Source organism: Nannospalax galili, unplaced genomic scaffold (assembly GCF_000622305.1).
Source record: "Nannospalax galili isolate Female #2095 unplaced genomic scaffold, S.galili_v1.0 scaffold19, whole genome shotgun sequence".
NCBI lineage: Eukaryota > Metazoa > Chordata > Mammalia > Rodentia > Spalacidae > Nannospalax > Nannospalax galili.
In genome coordinates, this window is record NW_008342110.1 from 651871 (window position 1) to 669062 (window position 17192).

Consider the following 17192-nt stretch of genomic DNA (forward strand, 5'->3'; position numbering starts at 1 on the left):
GAGGGGGAGGGGGGAGGGAGGGGGGCATTTGTTAATAAGTACATCAACAGGTCCTGGCAAAAAGAAACCAAAGCAGAGAGAGGAGTTACAAAGGCTGAAGTAACTTATCCTGCAGTTGCCTAACATCACAAAAGTGGAAAAAAACTAGATAAAAACCAAGAAGAAGCACTGGGTGCAGAGAAGGAAGACAATGGACCTGTGGCGGTAAGGGCCTTTCACCAGAGAATGAAGACCAAATACTCACTAAGCCGGTAGACAGAAGCGATGTCAGTGTGAGCCAGCATGCTGAGGAAGCTAGCGCACTCAGCCTTCTTGTCGCTTCCCGGGGCCCACAGAGAGCATCTTTCTTCCTCACTGAAAAACGCAGAGTTCTTGCTCCTATGTGGGGTAAAAAACAGGCACAGGTGAGTGCAGGGCTTCAAACACCACATCTTCTTCTCTCCATAAGAGGAGGTAGTGAAGGCCTTAGAGAAGCCACCAACCCACTTGTCCATTGTTGATATCAGATTCCTCACTGGTGCAATCTGTACTTTTTTTTTTTTTTTTTTTTTTTTTTTTTTTTTGGTCTTTTTGAGGCAGGGTCTCCCTATAGCCCCAGCTGTCCTGGAACTCACTATGTAGACCAGGCTGGCCTTGAACTCACAGAGATCCGCCTGCCTCTGCCTCCCGAGTGCTGGGATTAAAGGCGAGCACCACCACGCCCGGCCTGCAATCTGTACTTTTACTGCCAGAGAAGAATGGAAAACTGAGCTCTGTGGTGGCAAGTAGGTCAAAGTGGATGTTTAATTGGAAACATCTTCCAATTCAAATTCCATCTCCCAGGAGAGCAAGCCCACTCCCCCAACCCCCACCCACTCTCTGAGGCCACGTGAGATCCTTTTTTTCCTTTTTGTAACAGGGTGTCCCAGTAGCCCCAGCCAGACCAGAACAGGCTATGTAGACAAGGCTGGCCTCGATCTCACAGAGGTCCTCTGCCTCCCAAGTACTGGGATTAAGGCATGTGCCACCACACTCTGGCATGAAATCCATTTGTGAGAAATAGGAATTGGTTGCCTCAAACCTAGGGGTTGGAAAGAGAGCCCTAAAAGAACTTCTTCTGTCCTCAGCTTATTTCAAGGAAAAGCTAAGGACAAATGGCACAATCCGGAGGAACAAACAAATTTCCCCCATGAGCAGAAGGAATCTTTCACAGTTGATTCAATTTGACACAGAGCAACACTCTATGACCCTAAGAAAGAAAGGACATCACTCAGGGACAGAATGTAAGTAGGTGGAGAACCAGAGGACTAGAAGAAATAATTATAAACAAAAGAGCTCTTTAAGCTCAGCCCGCTTATAACCTAATTGTGAGGACTAATTTGCTTGCTAGAGGTTTGTCATCAAACTAACAGATCTGGCAAGGGGTCTGCCAGAATCTAGCTGACCATGCTACAGGATCATGTTCCAATCAGGTGTGGTAGCTCCATGGGATGCTGAGGCAGGAGGACTGCAGTGAGTTCAAGGTGGGGGCTGAATCACACAGTGAGTTCTAAGCCAGAAGGCCTGGGCTGCAAGGTTAGTCCACAGCAGAAGAGCAGGGCAGAGAGAAAGGCCTTGTGCCCTGGCTGCATAGGAGAAAAACCCAGGCAATGAGGAAGTCTGGGCCCTCACCCCACACCTCTAGCCAAAGCCAGATAGAACTGGCTAGAGCCACTGCTGCAGGTGCAGAAGCACTCGAGAGTATCTGAAGGTGACCTATGTTTCATTATAAACTACAGGTACATAGAGCATGCACCAGAAAACTTGCCCTGGGCAAACAACCCCCAAACCTGCAATACTGGGGTATAAACACCCATCCTTTCATGGCCATGTCGCTTCGAGCTTCTGAAATTTCCTCTGGCCCATTTCCTCCCCTCAAAGCATGCCTTTCTCCAGTATTAAACTGCCCTTCCTTCTGCTACTGTCTTCTCCATGTGACCGTCCAATTCCTAGTTCTAGGACACAGGAACCTAAAAATCCCAGACACTGCCCACTGAACCCCAATATCTGCTAATATCATAGTCCTATCTCAAAAAATAATAACAGCGAAAAGATCATTTTCAGTACAAACAATTTTTAAGCTTCCCTACCCATTTTTCAAACAAAATTCTTGGAAACCCAAGAATCAGTAGCAGCTTGTATGTTAGAGGTGTTGTCACACTATTATTTAATCTCCACAGTTGCTCTTTGAAGCAGGTACTACAACTATTCTTTTCTTACAGATGAAGAAACAGACACAAATAAGAGTTGGTATGTGGATAATAGGAGAGCTTCTCTAATTAGGGCAGGGACCAGGGGTGCTGCAATGATGACTGTGCTCAGCGCCTTGCTGTTTGCCCTCCAGCTCTACCAAGAGCATTTGGAAAGCCAATGATGAGCCAGCCATTCTAGGAACTATTCAAGGTCACTCCACTTGTTAGCAGCAGAACTGGCACTACAGTCACGTCCTGACATCTGCTTCAGAGATTTTTTCCCCCCACATGTGGTGAACCCATCACTCAGCCTAGTCTCTAGATTCTTCCTGTACCCTGAAATTTTCAGCCTCAAACTGGCATACAATTGAAATCTATAAGTAAATTAAGTTGGAATAAGAATATATCAAGAGGGGCCTGGAGAGATAGCTCATCAGTTAAGAGCACATACTGCTCTTGCAGAGGTCCTGAGTTCAGTTCCCAGCACCCACTTTGAGCAGCTCACAACCACTTATACCTCCAGTTCCAGGGGATCTGATGCCCTCTTCTGACCTCCATGGGCACCTACATGCACCTGGCACACATATACTCATGCAAGTTCACACACATACAAATAAATTTTTAAAAATAGAGTTTTAAGTACATATATATATATATATGTTATCTCAAATATTTTTAGAAACAAATTTTACAAAGTATCTTGAACTTACCAATTCATTTACTATTCACAACAACTCCACCTTGTAGGAGATTTTTATCCATAATTGTTGATGAATATACTCAGAAAGGTTCAGTAGCATGTGCAGAATTATATAGCTAGAAAGTGCAAGTCTCGGCTCTCAAGTGGGGTCTTGTCACTCCATGTCCCTGTTCATTGCCTCAGAGCTGATCTGCCAACACCCTGACTTCCAGGTATTTAGTGTTCAAGAAATGTAACAACCTACATTATGGATTGCTAAACATGATAACAGGGCCAGTGAACATGGCAAAACAATGGATAACATGGCAGGTAATGTCATGTGCTCCCAGGGCTACTCTCCCTGCACACATATAAGTCTTCCATATGACCCATAACAAAAAAAAGTATCTTAACAAGCCCCTAAAACTTTATAAAAAGAAAGGGAAGTCTTTGGGATGCAGGAAACAAAGGAAAAACTCAATCCAGGCTGGTAGGTGAGAGCAGATGCCACAGAGGCTCCAGTAGTTCGTCTAGAACACTGGCCTGCAGAACTGGGGCTCCCCTTTAAATAACCTCCAGGGACAGAAGACTTGGCCTTATTGTAGGAGAGAGCTGTGTGTAAGCTCCCTGCATAAAGCCTGAAGTCTAGAAAAGCAGAAACTTCCTCAGAGAGAATTTCAAAACTTGCGACCACACTTTTCATCTGTATGAGTCCAGGAAACAGTTGAGCACTCACGCCTAGCCACTGGAAGGTATGGGGTCTTCATTCACAAAGTGCAGAGTAGGAACCACAGAGAATGCAGCATTGCAGAACTGGTCAGAACTGGTATTGAATGAAGAGTTCCTGAGACTTTAGAAGCAAATGCAAAAACTACCCTCGGCAGGAAAGTTCCCTTACCCCAAGATTCATGCAAAGTCCATCTTCTAAAATGTTGAGAAATAGTTCATATAACAAAAACACAAACCAAGAAATGCAAATTAAGAAAGAAAACCAGTAGATTCCTGAACAAATAAACTAATACTGCAAAACTAACAATAACAATAATCTGGAGTAACTCAGAACAAGCCTGGTTAAAACAAATAGAAAGAAAAGAAGCTACAATGAAAAGATGGATGATTTTCAGGGTAAACAATCATGTGAGAAATAAGAAAGCTTGATTCTATAAATGAAAGATGAAGGCACAGACCTTAGGGATGGTGAGGATGAGTTAAACAAACCAGTACAGTCAGAGCAGAGGAGAGAATTAGTGAAACTGATGAACCCCCAGGGTGCAGCCACCATGCACAAAGGTGATCAGGAGAAAAGAGCCAATTAAGCTGGACTGAGGACAGAGTAAATCCAACATACCTCCACCAGGAATTCCAGGAGAGACACTAAAAGACTGAGAGAGGGACATTATTCAAAGGGAGAATGACTGAGAATTTTCCAGAACTGAAGAAAGACACGAGTCTTCAAACTGAAGAAGCACACCAAGTCCCGAGCAAAATAAATAAAAGTAATATCATCTTTAACAAGGTGTCCGTTTCTCTGTAGGTTTTCCCAATTATTTTTTGTTTATTTATTCATATTTCTTGGTTGAATTATTCGAAATGTAAGTCTTTGGTTTAATGGCATAGAAGAAGCACCGATGACAAGAACACACGCTAACGGAGTAAGGGCAAAGAAAGAAGAACATATTCAAACCAAATAACACAGAAGAGAAAGGAGGTCAGCAAAAGAAAACTTGGTTCTCTGGAGACACTAATAAAACAGACAAAACCCCAGCAAAATGAACTTGCGTTTTATATTGTAGTTCCCTCCAAACTTCGAAGACGCTATTCTATGCCTAGATAAGTTATCATTCAAGAACATATTTAATACAAACAAGGAAAGAATACTGGGCAGGGGTGCTCACAAGTTACAGAACTCCAGTTGCTTAAAGTTGAACGTTTCTGAGACAGTGGTAGTTAATTCACTATCAAATACATAATAGATACATCTACTCAGGTCTTGATAAAATTGTAAAATATTAAAGTTAAAGGAGGGAAAGGCTGCCCACATACAGAGAAATGGCACATTCATCAGAAAAACTAGATGTCACAAGAAATGGAATTATAAATAAGATATAGAAAAACAATGAATAAAAGAGATGGAATGACAAAAAAAGTGTTGTTTTTTATGTGTATGAGTGTATTGACTGCACGTGTGTAAGTACACCCACATCATGCAATGTCCACGGAGGCCAGAAAAGGGCGTTGGATCCCCTGGAACTGGAGTTATGGACAGTTGTTAGCTGCCTTGTGGGTGCTGGGAATTGAACCGGGGTCCTCTGCAAGAGTAGCCAGTGCTCTTAATTGCTGAGCCATCTCTCCAGTCCCAAAAGAGAGAATTTTTAATACTGTGGAATTCTGAGTTTTCTCCAATGCTCTCCTTGTTGGTTTTGAGCACAGTGATTTATCAGTCTTCCTTATTTTTAGTTTAGACATCTAGGTGTATTTCCTTTTAGTAATACTTTGTTAAAATGAACATATCACAATGTGAATAAATCTCAGTTTACAATGTTCACTGAAAAAAGTCAGAATGTCGCAAGTTTTACAAGTTGGCTTTTCACCTGCCATTGCTTTGAAACTATGTGGCTGGTGTCAAAATGCTGTAAAAAAGGAAATTACTTATTCGATTCCTTGGACAAGCAGAAGGCTTTGGCTATATGTCTAAGGCACTGGTAGATCTGATTCAGAAAACAGTCCTAAAGAAATGTCACATTCAATTAGTAGCCAGTTGCGTATGCATACAAGCATGTGCACGCATGAATACACATTCACACACATACAAACTCACATGCGTTCACTCTTATACCCTTCATGAAGACTATACCAGCACAAGGAAAGATCGTGTAGGAAGAGACACGCAGCAAATGCTGTCGTCTTTCTCACAAACACTATGAATACAAATGAATACAGCCTAAGAGTGACACCCAGTGGCATCTATGGCACATTGCACAGGATGACGTACAGGAGCCTGGCTCTCTGCTTGAGATCAGGTTGATTGGCGGTCATTTCTCCAAGCTCAAGGTTACCCTGACTTGCTATGGTTTCAGGGACAGTCTGTAGAGGCCTTCTAAGGGTACAAGGACTCAGTTTCCCCCTCCTGGTGCTGCCTTTGATATTGGGAATGCTGTTGTTCAGTATGAGAGGATAGTTTGTATAGTTAAGAACTAAATCAATTAGTGAGGCTGAATTATCATTTGGGCAATGTTTGAGGTGCAGAAGTCCAAAAATAGTTTGTAAACTCCAATCTCTACCTCTAAAATCTTGTTAAAACTGACTCTCAAAGATTACCATGCAGACAGTGACAAGAATATAGTAATCATACAGCACCAGGTGCCATTGCAACTGCTTTGAATGCATGCATTATCTTATTTAAATTGATGACAATTCCATTACATAAGTACTAGCATCATATACATTTTACAGATGAGAAAAATGAGGGACACCAAGAGAACTCACTGTGTGTGAAGTCACAGATCTGATAAGATAATGGAGACACAGGATCCACTCTAATGGCCCCATAGATACCTTTTAAGCAATCTGACCCTGAATTCTGAAAACCATTAAGCTCCTCTGCCTTCAAATGACTTCCCAATGGCCAAAGGACAAAAATCACCAGAACCTGTCATAGAACTCACACACTGGATACCAGGATTCTCTTTTTCTGGATGCAAGGCCTTGGATTAAGGCCCTTAACTCTTTACTCCTGGGGGTCCCCAATTCCCACAGCAGCAAAATAGAGTGGTCATTTAGAACAATGATTTTCACCTGGCTGCCCCACCTATAACTATCATGGCCCAAGCTCCTCCCAGAATGAGAGCCTCTGGGGCAAGATGCAGGTATCCATAGTTGCAAAGCTCTCAGAGTCTTCAACTACCTGTTGGTTGCTCCTCAACAGCAGCCTCTCCTTTACCTCCTTACCCCTCCTCCCTGGTCCTAGCCTCAACTTTGTCACTGGAATCCTGTTTCCAGGTCACCCTGCTAATACACACTCCACACAAGGCCAAGCTAAGTTCTAGAGCAGGGTCCCAGTCATCACCTCTCAGCCTTATGCAAAGGCATTCAGGGGATCATCATCCTCGGCAAGGTGAAAGACAGGCCCTTTGAGGTCTCCCCACCTTCTACATCAGGGAAAACCATGCTGAGTCTTGGCTACACCAGTGTTCTACTGGTGACCCATCCCCAAGGGGGACTGCTCACTATCCCATGATGCAAAGCTTACCTTAGGCATCACATTCTTGTGAGAGTTTTCTTGACAGCCTTGTCCTCCTTTTAAATCCCTACTGCCCTCCACCTCTCCCCCAGAGCTCAGGGAGTGTCTTCCTTGTGCAATGATTTGGGGTCCACATTTCTCCAGGAAGAGCAGAGCATACAGGGAGTTTCTGCCCTCAGTCCACTTTCCTTGTTGGTTCTTTCCCATGAGAGAGGGAATCCTGGTCTGAATACTGAGAGCCTTAGGCTTCCTTGTATAGCCTTGGATATTCCCTGCTGTGGGAAATGCAGCCACAATGAAACAGTTCTGTTTCCACTTGTACTTCCTGGGCCCAACTTTCTGCTTTCCTATTACCTTTAGAAAGCCCACCCCAAATAGACTGGGCAATGCTGCCAACCTCTGCCCTTCCAATGACAGGTGGTTGGGTGGGCTGCCCACCTACTGCTTATTAGTCAGATGAGTGGTCTGCTTCTCAGACCCAGCCCTCCAGATTTGCAGAAGGCATAGAAAAAAAATGCCCTCATCTCTCCTAACCAACACTGATTTCATACATTTAAATTTTAGCTTCAACACTAAGCATGCGAACACCTCCAAAAGACCTTCCTCCCAGACCTACGGGGAGGAAATATCATTGACCGAGCCGGCAATCTGTTGCTTTTTGTGCGTGCTCATTCCTTGATGGCGGTCTCTTGACAGGAGACAGTGAGTGGAAGGATCGAGTCCAGCTCCACCCTGGTGCCTAGCAAATCTTTCTGCACTGGGACTCAGCTTTTCTGCTTACACAAAGCAAGGCTTCAAAGAGCATCTGTTGACATGAACTGAGCTGACTCATTCCCTGATCACTCCTCCTTCCTAGCACTCTCTGTGTCTGCCATGACTGTCTAAATGGGGTGTTACCAGGGTACCCCAAAATTCTCTACAGAATTGCTCACTGGGGGGAGTACCGGGGAAGGCAGCTGGGCTCCGGAGCAGACTCCCTGACATACTCACATCGGAGACAATGAATCGGGATCTATGCTTCCGGCAGGGACAAAGCCCACTTCTCCTGAGCTCACTGACTTCCCGATGAACCACTGAAGCCCAGGTATGACAAAGCCAATGATCTCGATGCTTTCTCCCTGAAGGAAACTCAATTCATCCTTTTCTTCCTGCTCATAATCCTTCGTGGCCTTGCATCTTCCTCTGCCTGTAGGAAATAGCACACAGGTCACCTGGAGAGGCACAAGCAGGTGAACTCTCCCTTATCTACCAGTGTGATATAGACAAGGGTAGCCCAAGTTTAGGAGTTTCAGTAACCAGTCAGATCCCACACACACCAAAAATAAATTGGCCGGAATGGCCAAGGGTAGTTGGCTTTTCATTTTGCCAAACTGGAACATTCCAAAAGAGGACGACCTACAATCCTCTTTCATTATTATTTTAACAAGCACCAGAAAGGTACCCTCAGAATACTGAATGTACCTTAAAACTGTCTAGTTTACAAAGCACATTTAATCCATTCTCAGATCTTTCTAAGAGCCCTGATGGGCAGGCAGGGCAACCATCAGAATCCCCACTCATGGATGAGAAAATGGAAGCAGGGCTGAGTGATGTGTCCAAGGAGCTTACAGGCAATAGAACTAGGACTGGATCAGGTCTTCCCATACTGCTTGCTGCTCTTCCCAGCAACCGTGCTCTGCTGGGCGTAATGACTGCTATGTGCCTTGTGTTTGCTCTTCTGCTTAACGTGACTGGCTCAACATATATCTGGCCCTTTAGTCAGGTTTCTGTTATGTCTCTTTAAAATAATTAAGTTATTCATTTGTATTTTATGCATATGAGTGTTTTGCCTGCATGTATGTCAGTGCACCACATGCGTGCAATGCCCTCAGGTCAGAAGACATTGGATCCCCTGGAAGTGGAGTTACAATCGCTGTTGACTGCTATGTGGGTGCTGGGAACTGAATGTGGGCAGTCTGCAAGAGCTGCCAGGGTTCTCAACTGCTGAGCCATCTATCAGCCCCTATTACATCAGAAATTTCCCTATTAAAAAGCCCCTATTAGATCAGAAATTTCCATTGCTTTGAGGGTTGACAGCACCTAGCATGTGTTAGACTCTACAACGAAAGAAAGGGACTGATTTACAGATGTCGATTTGTCTAGTTCTTGAGATAACGTTTGGCTTCATGATACGACTCCATTAATGAGAGGGCAGCAGCAGAGTGAAGGCAGGTCAAGCTGGTGGTAAGTGTGCGGCTGGAATTTGAACCTGTAACAGACGCCAAAGCCCCACATTTCTAATTATAACACTATGTTGCATCAGAATGCTAAAAATCTTATTTATGGCTAATTATTGATTAGTTCTAGTATTTTAAATCCATAATTCCTTTAAAGTGTTTGGGTTTGGAACTGATTAAAGTATTTTTTAATTTTTAATTTTTATTTATCTTTTTGCTAGATGAGTGGTAGGAATCTGCTAGTGGGGGGAGCTGTGAGGATAAAGGTAAAGGGAGTTGTGCTGTAGATGCTTCACTATCCAGTGGATGCACCTTCACAAGAATGTGTCTGTACAGACAGACAGAGATCACTCAAAATGAGCGTAAGTGTTCAGATGTATGTACGTGCATATTTCGTGTATTCAGCCAGTATCAACTGGCCGCCCACTGTGTGCCAGGTATTCTTTCTAAACCTGGTCATTTCATATTACTCCAGGGAAAATTAGAAAAAAATGGGGTAAGAAGTTAAAAAAACAGGTAGTCTGTGGGTCACATTTGGTTAAAAAAATGTTTCATCTGGCCTGTGGCAGGCATTTGGGGGAAGTTGTTTTCTTTTGTTTCTACCTGTGTATCTTTAAATCCCCATCATCCCTGAAGTTCCTAATGCCACCCTCTCAGCCCTACCCATATCTGTGTGTTCCGCCTGTCTAGAAGGCATCTGTATCCATAGCCCTGGATCATTTCACAGACAAAGAGACCATGTGGCAGAGAGCCACTGGCTTCCAAGTCCGGTCTGTGAAATTAGGGGGCAGGAAAACATTGCCTTCCTGACAATACTGTTTTCTGCTCAGCCATACCAATCTGACAGGAGCCTGTCCAATCCATCTTCCCAGGAAGACCACAGATTCCCGGATAATTCTTTAGGAACCATCTGCCAATGGAAACATGGGATTTCAAAACATTAGGACAATAATCTGAACAGTTCAGTAGAAAAGTGATGATGATGGTATTATTGTTTATCTCATTTTAATGATCGCAAACTGAGAACTTACTTTACACTGTAAAAATGACGTTCAGCAGAATGGGATGTTTCCTAGCTCTGCGATACTTTGCCAGCTAAATAACACATAACCCTTCATATTCTCACTGTCAGAGTTTACCAAAGCAAAGTTCACAAAGCCTAAGATAATGTCACTCTACATGTCCAAGTATCTTTCAACAAAGATTCTCAAACTTTAGTGTGAAGAACATACCTAGGTGGCTAATTTAAAATGCAGGTTTCTGGGTCCAACCTGGAGAGAGTCAGAAGAGGGTCAGGGGACTGAATTTTTAGTAACACCACTATGTGACACTGACACAAGTGGCCCCAGTCCATGCACTGAGCAGCACTGCAGTGGAGGCCACATGTGATGGTTTGAATGAGAATACCCCCCATAGGCTCCAAGTATTTGAACACCTGGTCCCCAGTTGGTGGTGTTGTTGAGGAAGGTCGTGGAACCTTTAGGCCAAGCTGGAGGAAGCATGTGGATGGGGGTAGGCTTTGAGAGTTCTTAAGCCTTGCTGAGTTCCAGTTTCACTATGCTTCTTGTGCCTGCTTAAAGATGTGATCACTTGGCTTTCTGTACCAGTTGTGTCCTGCTATCAAGCTTCCCCCACCATTATGGACTCACTCTCTGGACCCATAAGCCAAATAAACTCTTCTTCCAATAAAAATAACTAATATGTCATGTGTTTCCTCCAACACCCTACGTGAACCTGAAATTTAGAGTTATTTTCGGTTTCATCAAACACTACAAACTTTGACTGTTAAAAAATTAACAGAAGATTGAGAGTCACCCAGATTTTTGTCCTCTTCCAGGCACTGGGAATTCCCATATCTAAAAGTATACAACCATATTCTGTGAAACTTCAATCTGCCCCGGGACCCTCCCCCAGGAAGTAGATGACTACTCACTGATGGAAAGGGACAGGCAGGGGCTCCAGGGCTGACATAGGCACCAGGCCCCTCTGACCGGTCACTAAGGATATGCCTTCCCACTCAGATTGGCCTTCAGAGATCACAGAGATTAGCTCATTCTTACAAAGAGTCAAATACTCCCCTTCCGTCTCAGTTGGCTGAGCCACAGAGCACATGGCTCTGCAGAAAAAGTGACCTGCAAATAACAAGAAAAGCCTTTGCAAGGATAGTGGGAAATGAGAGGCAATGCCTTCTAAAGCAGCATTTCTTTTTTTCTTTTTTCTTTTTCTTTTTTTTTGGTCTTTTTGAAACAGGGTCTCACTGTAGCCCCAGCTGGCCTGGAACTCACTATGTAGACCAGGCTGGCCTCAAACTCACAGAGAGCCATCTGCCTCTGCCTCCTGATTAAAGGCGTTCACTACTACGCCCAGCCTAAAGCAGCATTTCTATGCAGAGCACAAACAATTTTCTTTCTCTGAGTGAAGTAGACTTTCCAGAAGGCACAAGAGGCACCTGTGATCCCAGGGAGAAAAACAAAGCCATTGGCAGAGAATTCAAATAGATAACTAACATTTCTGAGTAATTATAAGAACAAGGCTTAATTGTGGGACTTTACCTTGAAAAAGAGATGAAACAGAAATCTAGGCAAACATGTTTGCATTTAATAGACCCACTTATAATTGCAAAGCTGTGTTTAATTTCATAACCAACAAGGAGTAAATTAATTTCGATTAATATGATGAGTCCAGATGAATTCTGTAATAGTACAACGTGAAATTTTTCCTTTGTAAGATCTGTGCAATGCAATCATAAAGAGAACCATTTCTGCAAAGTATCATATGCCAGTCTGGCTCCAAATGTGTCTATTAAGCCATCAGACTTAACCATATGCAGGTCTGATGGCACCAGCCCTTGTAAAATAAATGATCAGGGAATGCTTCCACAGGCTCCTCAGAATTATTTCATTCAATTTCATGAAATAGTTTAGGTTTTTCAAGATTTGTGATTTTATTTTACAATCAAATTGTATCATATGTTTCTGGAAGTGTTTCTCAATCCTGGAGACCATGAGAATTTCATGGGAAGTTTTGTTTCCAAAATGCCAATATCAAGGTCCCCACCTCCAGAAACATAATCACCCTACACAGAGCCCTGGCACAAGGATCTTTTTCAAACCCCAAGCAGATCTAACATGAGTCTGTGGAACCAGCTATCACAGCTGTTTGTGTAGTGTCAGTTCTGAATTGAGAAGGATGTTCATTTGTGAACGTTCTGATAGGTTCATTTGTGAACATTCTCATTTTTTACTTTTTTTTTGCCTCTCTCAGCACCCTAATTATTTTAGGGACATAAGAAATAGTTGGGGACCCAACCCCCATTGCCAGACCAAGCTCACCTTCTTGCAGCAGGAGGTCCAGGTACATGGCCTCCAGGTGACTGCCATCCACAGACACTTGGATCTCTGTGTCATCCACCAATCTGCAGTTGAGCCAGTACTTGTGGTCAAAGAGGAGGTGCTCCAGACATGTGGACACATAGCCTAAAGGTCAAGCCAGAAAAATCCTCAACAAGATGAGTTCTGCCCTGAGCCTACCACAAAAAAGAGTGATGAGTTTCCATCCTGGGCTTCATACGCAACCACTCCCCAACTCACCATTTCAATGGAGAAAGAGAGAGCTAACCTGAAACTTGCCAAAATTAATTTGTTCTTCTCAGTATCCATTAGTAAATACAACAATTATGTGCATACTTTGGGTCTCTAATAGGATCTACATGGGGCCAGTACACTCCACGGAGCAAAAAACTACTCCATGGAGTCTGAATACTGACTATCTTTAAGCACAGGAAGCAGAAAAATCACCAGGACCCTAAGAGAAGTTGTACCTCCAGCCAGGGCTCATCTCAACCTCCCTCAGCATTGATCCCTGGGTTCAACAGCATGGACCCCAGTGTTTCTGTGATACAACCAAATGCCGGTCTAATTAGATGACTTGCCTTTGAAGCCATAAGTTCCTACCAGGAGGTTTTTTCCCCTGGAACAGCAGTTTAAACGTTTCCCATTACAATGGTATTATCACTCTGTCCCAGTATCCTTTACCTTCTAGATAGCTCCAAAGCCTGGGACCACTTTACCAGAAAACTCTTCCATCTCTTTCTTTGAGTCTGTTCCAAATACTTGGGCTAAAGCATCTCTGAACTTTAATAATCTGAGCAGCTACTTGTTCTTACTCAAGAATAGTTCCCTTTCTGAAAAACAAAATGAACTCAGCCAGGTATGGTGGCACATGCCTTTAATCCCAGCACTCTGGGAGGCAGAGGCAGGAGGATCTCGGTGAGATCAAGGCCAGCCTCATCTACATAGCAGGTTTCAAGTTAGCTGGGACTACAGGGAGACCCTGTCTCAAAAAAAAAAATAGTAATAACAAAAAAGAAAGAAAATGAAATCCACATCTATCGCATTATTTGACCAAACTGTCTCCCGATTGATTGATTTTGTAATAAAGGAAGCTCTCCCTGGACACAGGGAAATGGTTTCTTCACAGGACATTTTAGAATGATAGTTGATAGTTAATATTTGATTTTGATTTAGGTTCAGAGAGCTTGTGATATTTCAAAAATTAACCATCCACTTCAGGGGATCTTTTTTAACTACTAGGCAAATCAATGCCTTAATATCAAGTGTGGCAAACTGGCTAGATTAGGAAATAGGTTCTCTTCAGCTACCTACACAGCTTATACCTAAATCCAGGTACGTGGAGAACTTCCAGATTTCGTCCATGGTCTTGAAGGTGATGAGGAACTGGTCCTTCTGGGACTGGACACTCACCAATCTTGTAGAGAGATCCTGATTAAGAGCAACTCATTAGCTTGGGGTAACAGAAGTCTTTAACAAGCTCACCTACAAATCCGGTATTAACCAATAACAGACTAGTTGTTGCTAATTGGTAGATGTTGTGAGCCATAGCTCATGTCAGAAAGTGGTCAATTCCAATCCAGTTTCACATTTGGATTATTTTACAATTTTAATATCCTAAATGGTACTGAGATACCTTGAAAGATAAATCCTTAGGTATACTCTTGCTTGTTTGGGCACAAGTAGTAGTTCTAAGAACTACAGTTGGCATTACAGGATATATGTATTTTCCATCCCAAAATGCAGGCACCCAACAACCCTCTAAAAATGTGTCATCCTGTGCCCCACCACCACCACCACCACCACAAGCCATAAAGAAGTAAAAGAGGAGGCCATGTAACTGAAGAGATGGCTCAGTGGTTAAGAGCACTGGCTGCTCTTGCAGAGGCCCTGGGTTTGGTTTCCATCACCCACGTGGCAGCTAATAACCATCAGTAATTCCAGGTCCGGGGTCCAGACACCCTCTTCTGGCCTTTGCGGACATTGCATGACGCAGGTGCACTTAATGCAGGCAATACACTCAGACATATAAATAAAAATAATAATAATAAAGTATTTTTAAATGACCTTAGAAAGAGCAGGCCTGTGATCCTCTTGTCTTTAATATGAAAACCTGCCCTTGGTTTCCCTCAGTCTTTCTCTGATGGTTGTCCAGAGTAACTGTCTGAACATCCCTTTCCTGGGCCAGGTCCTGCCATCAAGACCAACCCCTAGACTCCTTTCCTCGGGGAGCCTTAGGGGAAGAAAATCCAAAAGAAGAACTCAGCGAAGTCAGAATCTTCTGTTTCTCCACACCAGACCCTAGGAGGTCCCAGACCCTTGAAGGATGTGGATGCTATGATCAGGAAGGGCTGCTGGGGAAAACTCAATTAACAGGGAATGTACTAGATGCCTAGAATTTGTCAGCTTCCATAAGAATCCTGTAAAAAGAGTGCCATTATAGTACTTAATCCATGCTCCGCTAGGCTTCTGTAACATTTAATCCCTTCTGAAATAAAAGATGAAGTGTGGTTCGCATCCTACCTAACTGACAAAATGTGCTTTCTCTGGGATGTGCATTAAACAAGGATGTATGTCATAATTAATGATACCTGGGAGCTAATGAAAAGTGGCATTGCACCAGTTTTGTAATCAAGGAGATGAGGCCACAGGGAGATGAGGGAACTTTCCCAAGGTCACCTACAATGAATAAGCAGTACAGCCCTGACCAGATCCTAGAAGCAGCCATCTCCTAGCCTCAGCTTCAGCTCAAGCCATGGCCCAGCAGACAGCTCTCCATCAAACTCTGCTCCTGCCCACGCCAAAGGTGACTTGAATTAAAGGAAAATTCATTGCATCAATCAATAGTCAATGTCTAATTCCTAAATTCCAGAGATTAAAATGCAACAAATTAAACATTTTTAATCCTAGGGATGGGTTCGTAGGTAAAAACATTTGTTGCTCAAGCAGGAGGATCTGAGTTTGGATGCCCAGCATTCATGAACCTATAACTCCAGGACTGAGAAGGTGGGACAGAAATTGGAGGATTGCTGGGGTTTCTTGGCTGCAGGCCTAGCTCCAGTTTTAGTGGGAAACCATGTCTCAAACGAATAAGGCCAAAGTAATAGAGCAGGGCACCCAGTATACTCCTCTGGCCTCCTCCCATGCCTAGATTCATGGTTCGTGTACCTACACACATACACCAAATTCACACACATACACACACATACCACACACACACACACACACACACAATCACAAACACCACATTCACACACAGATACATTTCCACACATACACACTCACACATATACCACATTCCCACTCCACACACACACACACACACACACACACACACACACACACACACTCCCACTGGAAAGTTAAAACTCACACACACACATATACATGTACTAAAAAAAATGTTTTTTAACCTTTGGTTTTTATTTATGGGGTAGATACCACCACCCATGCACAAGATTAAGCAAGTTGTCTACCATACAATCTCGCTTTCTCCTCCTGACACTGAACAAACCAGACACTGTCACTCTTTCCCTCATGACAACCAGAGCACTTTTCTCTTCAATCTGCACCAGATTAGCAGACCGAAAATAACTCAGCCATATTAGCTTGTTATGTAAAGCAATATTCCCCACACACACCACTAGTTTCAACAAATTCTCTCCATTCCTGACTCTCCTACTTAGTATCTCCTAAACTATAAATGATTTGCCCAGACATTTTGCTCATGCCAAGTAAGGGTTAACTACTAAAGTTATTATCCACCTACTATGAAAAGAGAAGTACCATATTTACTTCACTGCATTGTTCCTCTCAGTATTTACAGTCACTGGTTTTTCATTAGCAATTTTGTTACTTTGAAAATATATGCTTATTGGGGCTTGAGAGATGGCTCAGCAGTTAAGAACACTGGCTGTTCTTGCACAAGACCCAGGCTGAATCTTAGAACCCACATAGCAGCTAATAATTCTCCTTAACTCCAGTTCCAGGAGATCTGATGGCCTCTTCTGTCCTCCCAGGACACTGCACATCATGGATGCACTTACATACATTCAGGAAATACACTCATACACATAAAATTAAAATAATAAAATATTAAAATATATATGCTTATGGCTGGATGTGATGGTGCATATCTTAATCTCAGCACTCAGGAGGCAGAGGCACATGGATCTCTGTGAGTTCAAGGCCAGCCTGGTCTACATAGTGAGTTCCAGGCCAGCCAGGGCTATATAATGAGACTCTGTCTCAAAAAAAACAAAATAATAAATAAATACACTTAGCCAGGCCTAATGGTATACTCCTTTAATCCCAGTACTCAGGAGGCAGAGGCAGGCGGATCTCTGTGAGTTCAAGGCCAGCTTGGTCTACATTGTGAGTTCCAGGACAGCTGGGGCTACAGGAAGACCCTGTCTCAAAAAAAACAAAACAAAAAAAAAAGCTATAAAGATGATAGATTAGATAGATAGATAGATAGATAGATAGATAGATAGATAG

The 17192-nt window shown here is 43.2% G+C and overlaps 1 protein-coding gene across 4 annotated transcripts in view; it reads right to left on the minus strand.

Moving 5' to 3' along the window:
- The window catches only part of Sh3tc2 (SH3 domain and tetratricopeptide repeats 2), a 48594-nt gene that overhangs the window by 17605 nt on the left and 13797 nt on the right, over positions 1 to 17192 (minus strand). For all 4 annotated transcript variants that reach the window (XR_003850331.1, XM_008837892.3, XM_029565822.1 and 1 more), the window contains exons 4-9: positions 14021 to 14126; positions 12678 to 12821; positions 11279 to 11477; positions 10182 to 10255; positions 8120 to 8315; positions 245 to 378 (exon numbers count right to left, since the gene is read on the minus strand). Coding sequence is in view for 3 of the 4 variants with exons in the window: in XM_008837892.3 (XP_008836114.2) it covers positions 245 to 378; positions 8120 to 8315; positions 10182 to 10255; positions 11279 to 11477; positions 12678 to 12821; positions 14021 to 14126 (853 nt within the window). In the remaining variant the exon portion in view is untranslated. The remainder of the gene's footprint in view (positions 1 to 244; positions 379 to 8119; positions 8316 to 10181; positions 10256 to 11278; positions 11478 to 12677; positions 12822 to 14020; positions 14127 to 17192) is intronic.